At 37.8% G+C, this 6432-nt stretch overlaps 1 protein-coding gene across 1 annotated transcript; it reads right to left on the reverse strand.

Moving 5' to 3' along the window:
• Positions 1-267: 267 nt before the first annotated feature.
• Positions 268-1465, reverse strand: Mrps24 (mitochondrial ribosomal protein S24). Its single transcript, XM_083050991.1, has 3 exons — positions 1314-1465; positions 859-1039; positions 268-774 (listed from the first exon to the last, which is right to left on the reverse strand). The coding sequence occupies exons 1-3, from the start codon at positions 1338-1340 to the stop codon at positions 485-487; spliced, it is 498 nt and encodes a 165-aa protein (XP_082907117.1). The 5' UTR covers positions 1341-1465; the 3' UTR covers positions 268-484.
• Positions 1466-6432: the final 4967 nt, after the last annotated feature.

Consider the following 6432-nt stretch of genomic DNA (forward strand, 5'->3'; position numbering starts at 1 on the left):
TATTTTTAATTTATAACATTAATGATATGTCGTCGCTAAAATCACCTAAATTTTTTTTAAGGGGTCAACTTTTTTTTATATAAATCGATTCCTCGCAATATTCTGCATAAAAAGTTATAAGTTATATGATGGCCAGAGTGAATAAATAATTTAGGAGATATTTTATACTTATTTGACATAATCTTATATTAACTATGAAATATCTCGTAAAATTCATTTTTCGATGATCTTACTTAAATATTTTTATACATAAAGTAATGAGAAAAATCAATTGATATAAAGAAAACAGCTGTCGTTGAGAAAAAATATACCGTAAAAAAAATATGTAGCTGTTAATTGCACAAATTACATATTTAAAAAAATCCATGTCATATACCATATTAAAGTTTATTTCACGTTGCACAAATTCTAATCATGATGCTAAATATTAGGAAGTATAATAAAACTCTAGTTTATTTTATTTATAAATGTGTATACTAGGTTCTTATATATACTTGAATATCACATCTTTTTTACTATCAGTTGTAACTAATTCCATTTTAATGGGACACTGCAGCCAATAACTCAAGAGTTCTTCGGTGTAGCCAGTTAAGAAATATATTTTATAAGGTGCTATAGTACGAGTAATGATACCAGCTATCCTGATAATATTATGTTGTCGCTTGATGATAACTTCACTTGCAAATAAATTATGCCATGTGCCTCTCATGAATTGTCGAATAAACATATCTTCTACGGCTGTTTCAGATGGTCTATTGCCATCTTTTATATTTGCTAAAAAGATATTGTATATTGTATAGAAGTGTGTGTGTGTGTGACAAACTGACATAATATATATACTTCTTACAAATCACATACAGGTATTCCAAGAATTCCAGCTTTTCCTATGAGCGAGATAATGAGGTGGATTTGCCATTTCATACGTCAGTGGTCTGTCTCGTTTATGTGTGACTTTGTAGCGTCCAGATTGTGATTTATTAAGAATTGCACTCGCATGGAAATGTCTTTGCATAAGAGTTCGTTGAACAGTTGATAATACCTACAAAAAACCCAATAATAAAATTAAACAAAAATAAAATTATTATTCTCATATATCTTTTCTATAATTTAATCTTTATTAAAAACAAAAAGAAAACTTGACATTTATATATAATAGTTTATTTATTAGTTATATATAATAAAAAACAGTATAAAAAACATTAGTACAAAAATTAATAATACAAAGATTAAAGAGATAGGTTATGATAGAAATCTTTCAGCAACACACACAAATAAATTATTTAGATAGAACTTGCGGAGTTAAATTTTAATACATTTTTTGCATGTTCCAATAAAACCATCTTGCAATGATGATTTTGTTTTTCAGTTAATTGGTTGTAAAATAAACTTTATCAATTTTAAGCGACACCAAGCAACACATGTACCAAAAACTAGAAAGAGAACGCATTATTTGTGAGTGAGAGAGAGAGAGAGAGAGAGAGAGAGAGAGAGAGAGAGAGAGAGAGAGAGAGAGAGAGAGAGAGAGAGAGAAGTCTATTTAACATTTATTGACATCCGTTAAAATCGATTTCCATTTTATTACGGTCAATAAATTAGAAATTATGAATATTAATTAATTACTGTTAGTAAATTATAAATTATCTACATTACTTATTTGTCGTTGGTAAGTTAGAAATTGTCTCTTAATAATTATCTATTAAGAGAATGTTGACGGGTCTGTCTGACCGACCGAGTAATTTTTTCTTTTAGACTAGTATTCTTTTTATTGGCAGTTTGTATATACAAATAAGTGCACACACACATATGCACGAAAATTTTACACAAGCTATTCTCTTTTACTAGGCTTCTCTCCAAATTGATACTAAACATTCACTTATTATGGCTGTGGTCGAGAATACACTACGAATACTTTGAAACATCATTCTATCTTTGTTCTACATTCCAGAAGAATAAAGATAGAATAATGTCTTACCAACAGAACGATATTTTTCTGTACTTTAATCGTGAAAAAGCATTTATTATTTTATTCAATCAATAAAAAGAAAAGGGTGCAGAAAAATATTGCTCTCTCGGTAAGGGTCAGCATTCCCTTAAGTGGATGCTGACGCCATCTGTTTTATCGATAAATATTTCAATTTAATTGTTGATTAGCTATACACAGTGATGTGCACTTAGATGATTTTAAAATTAGCTAGATAAAGATGAGATGAAGATATGTAAATATCTTAAATAAGATAAAGATGATTTTGTTTTAAATCTAGATGAAAATTAAATTATATGGCGATTCATTTAGATAACTTTCAGATAATATTTTTAAAACCGCTTATGTAAATACAGTTATAAAAAATGTAAATTATAAAAGAGATATAAAAATATATTCATACTTTTATTTATAAGTTTTTATCGTTTAACTGCTCAAGTTCTATTACTTAAGTATTTTTAAGTGCTATGACTCTAAACCAAATTATCTGAATATTATTCTAGATAATTTAGTAGAGATAACACTTGTTTTCATCTAACAAGGGACACTCCCGCGGTGTTACCTCTGTATTTTAAAAGTGCTTATATTATTAAATAGTATTCATCCTAAGTATTATTATGGTATATGCCATTCGCTCTCAAAATGAAAAAAAAAAAAGAGGAAAGAAAAAAAAGGTCGAAAATTAATATTCAAAGTGGAATTCCAGCAGTCCATAAACAGGTGATCTAGACGATACTCACGCGAGTAAATTATACTAATTGAAAGATCACATCGTTTTTTCTTTTTTTTCATTCATTTAAATGAAAATAATCTATTTGAACTTTTTCCGCCTTCTAGGGCATTACTCTAGGCTTATATCGATTGGTGTCTAAAACAAATATTGTAGCCTTAGATCTTTCAATTAGTATGAGTTACTTGCGTGAGTATTGTCTGAATTACCTGTTTATGGGCTGCTAGAATTTCACTTTGAATATCGATTTTCGACCTTTTTTTCTTTCCTCATTTTTTTCATTTTGAGAGCGAATGGCATGTACCATGATACTTAGTGAAGATAACGCCAAAACTTATCTAGATAATCATCTATATAATTTTATTTAGATAACAGCAAACAGAATGAGAAATCCTTTTCTAGAATTAAAGTATGCATAATAATAAATCTGGACTACTATATATGTATATATAAAAAACAAAGAAATTAAAATAATTACAATTTTCTTATCGGTTAGGGTTAGGGATTAGATTAGGATTAGGTTAGGTTAGGTTAGGTTAGGTTAGGTTACGTAATACGTCGGGGGACGACTCCTCCCCTCGCGAGGAAGTTCTCTCGGGGACCGTGGCCGAATCCCAACCCCCCTTCGGGGGCGGAGGGAGCCCGATCCCCGGGAGAAAACCAAAAGAGAGGCGGAACGGAGGGGACACGATCCTCGCCCCACGGGGCGAGGTTCACGGGCCCCTCCCTTCCGCTTAGGGATACTCCCTCTCTCGAGGGGTCTCCCGGGAGGTGCCCCCCGTGTCACGGCCGAATCCTAACCCCCTCCGGGGGCGGAGGGAGCCGTGATACGGGGGGGCGGAGGGCTCGCAGGATCCTTGGAGCGGGGGCTCCGGAGATCCATTGCACGCGGGCTCTCACGAGGGGGAAGAGAATGGGTGGCCCCATTCTCTTCCTTCCAGGACCGGGGTAAAACCCGGTCCTTTTTATCAAGGTTTGGAGCGCAAGCTCAGCGTGCAGCGACCCCGGCGTATGCGAAAGCGATTCCCGGGGCCGCTGCACAAGCGCTCAGAGGGCCACCGTGTGGTTTTAGTGGGTCGGGGGAGTCCCCGGGACGCATTTGAGTCCCGGTGGGCGTTGATCCCAGCCCCACATAACCCTCTCACCTCCCCCGAGGTGTGAGGGTATGCGGTTGCGCATTTCCACACGTTAAAAAAAAAAAAAAAAAAGGTTACGTAATACGAATTCCCCCTTCGGGGGCGGAGGGAGCCCGATCCCCGGGAGAAAACCAAAAGAGAGGCGGAACGGAGGGGACACGATCCTCGCCCCACGGGGCGAGGTTCACGGGCCCCTCCTTTCCGCTTAGGGATACTCCCTCTCTCGAGGGGTCTCCCGGGAGGTGCCCCCCGTGTCGCGGCCGAATCCTAACCCCCTCCGGGGGCGGAGGGAGCCGTGATACGAGGGGCGGAGGGCTCGCAGGATCTTTGGAGCGGGGCTCCGGAGATCCATTGCACGCGGGCTCTCACGAGGGGGAAGAGAATGGGTGGCCCCATTCTCTTCCTTCCAGGACCGGGGTAAAACCCGGTCCTTCTTATCAAGGTTTGGAGCGCAAGCTCAGCGTGCAGCGACCCCGGCGTATGCGAAAGCGATTCCCGGGGCCGCTGCACAAGCGCTCAGAGGGCCACCGTGTGGTTTTAGTGGGTCGGGGGAGTCCCCGGGACGCATTTGAGTCCCGGTGGGCGTTGATCCCAGCCCCACATAACCCTCTCACCTCCCCCGAGGTGTGAGGGTATGCGGTCGCGCATTTCCACACGTTAAAAAAAAAAAAAAAAAAAAAAGGTTACGTAATACGAAATGATGTAAAAAACTGTAATTATTTAACTATCTTGATTTTTTTAATATACATATATATTGGATGATTGCAAAAGTTCGTGCCCGATTTGAAGTTATTACCACCATCTATGCAAATCGGGCACGAACTTTTGCAATCATCCAATAGTAGCCCAGATTTGTTATTATCAATACTTTAATTCTAGAAAAGGATTTCTTATTTTGTATAGCCAATAAATAGTTAAATTGAAATAATATTTCTCGATAAAACAGACAAAACGTCAGCATTATTTTAATAATGTGTAATAATTACAATAATTTAAATTCTTACAATTAGAAAGTATAAAAAAATACAATCATTAAAAAGCACAAAATAAAATTTTAAGAATCGGCGATTCTAAGAATTCCTGAGTTGGCAAATAAGTTCGTTTGGTTTTTGCTTCGGTGGTTTATTTCGATTCACTTTTTTTTTCTCGGCGCTATCGCGCAACTCAAATGTGCATTTGATAGGTTATGTTGTACATAACCTTTCTGTGAATTTTCGTTTGGCTAACATCAGTATTGTGCTGCATAGTTGTGAAAATGGAAGTAAATAACGTGCATTATCGTCATATATTACTCTTATTTAAAAAAAGGCAAACGAGCTGTATAGTGCGTTCACGGAGAAAACAACCACGCTCCGCGCAGCTTTGGATAGAGTGGGGATCAAATGGGGGGACTCGAGCGCACTATTCACTTAGGCCGGTATTCATAGTCGGTTCTTATATTTAAGACTGTCTTAAGTACAATCTTAAGATGTGATTAACCAATCACAGAGCCGTATTTGCATCTTAAGACATTACTTAAGACGGTCTTGAAATAAGAACGGACTATGAATACCGGCCTTAGTGCGTTATCATCGTACTCCTGGGCACCGGCACACAATTTACTTTTTGTAAATAAGTTAAGGCTTCTGGGTCCTTACTGCGGCCATGTTAGATTGTGACGTCAGAGGCGAAAAAATACACGCTGAAAATTCTTAGATGCCATTTTTAAATGAAAAGACATTTCGATGAAACACTATTTTAGATGGCTTTAGCACACTTTAAAAATACCTCGAAAACTATTTTCTTTTCCCTTAACAGTCAATCAACAACCGTAAAATGATCGTGATATCAAACTGTGTCATACGGAATGACTGAACATGTGCAAAGACCAGACGGACTGGGCTTCATATTACAGTCATTTTACAGCTGTTGATTGATTATAAAGGGAAAAGGATTGTTTTCGAGGTATTTTAAGTGTGCTAAAGTTATCTAAAGTGCTGTTTCATCGAAATATTTTTTTATTTTAAAATAGCATCTAAAAATTTTTAGCGTGTGTTTTTTTGCTTCTGACGTCATAATTCCAATATGGTCAGCAAGGAGCCAGGAGCCTTAATGTGCGCGGGCTCCCTCTGCCGGTGTTGACGGGTCTGGCCTGCAAAATACATTTGGCGGCATGAAGGAGGCAAAATTGGCTGTCAGTCGGGTCGGTGGGATCTGCGCGAACCGGACGAAATGCGTGGTCCTTCTCTCCGTGAACGCACTATAGAGGCTCATAAAAAGATATGCCGTATATATGGGGACGATGTCTTAACAGAACGCGTATGCCAAAAGTGGTTTGCCAAATTCTGTTTTGGAGATTTTGACGTCAATGATGCGTCCCACTCCCCCGATTGAGATTGATTTAAGTGATGTCAAGGCCATCATCGATGAAAATCCATTTCAATCGGTCCGGGAGATTGCTACGGCACTTAATATATTCCATATAAGCATAGAAAACCATTTGCGTCAGCTAGGATACGTTTCTCGGTTTAATGTTTGAATGCTGCATGATGAATTAACCAACCGAGGCCAACTTGGCCACTCGCATATTTATTCGCTGCGGAAAC

The sequence above is a fragment of the Prenolepis imparis genome, unplaced genomic scaffold (genome assembly GCF_030444845.1).
Source record: "Prenolepis imparis isolate NDT839.2.m4 unplaced genomic scaffold, iyPreImpa1.0 SCAF_12, whole genome shotgun sequence".
Lineage (NCBI taxonomy): Eukaryota > Metazoa > Arthropoda > Insecta > Hymenoptera > Formicidae > Prenolepis > Prenolepis imparis.

Excerpts from the sequence above, each read along its gene's own strand:
- Mrps24 (XM_083050991.1), bottom strand. The coding sequence starts at position 1,340 with ATGGTTTTATTGGAACATGCAAAAAAT. Across the intron at positions 1,040-1,313 it reads TATTGGAACATGCAAAAAAT|GTATTATCAACTGTTCAACG; the intron begins GTATTAAAATTT and ends GGTTTTTTGTAG. Across the intron at positions 775-858 it reads CTGGAATTCTTGGAATACCT|CAAATATAAAAGATGGCAAT; the intron begins GTATGTGATTTG and ends ATATCTTTTTAG.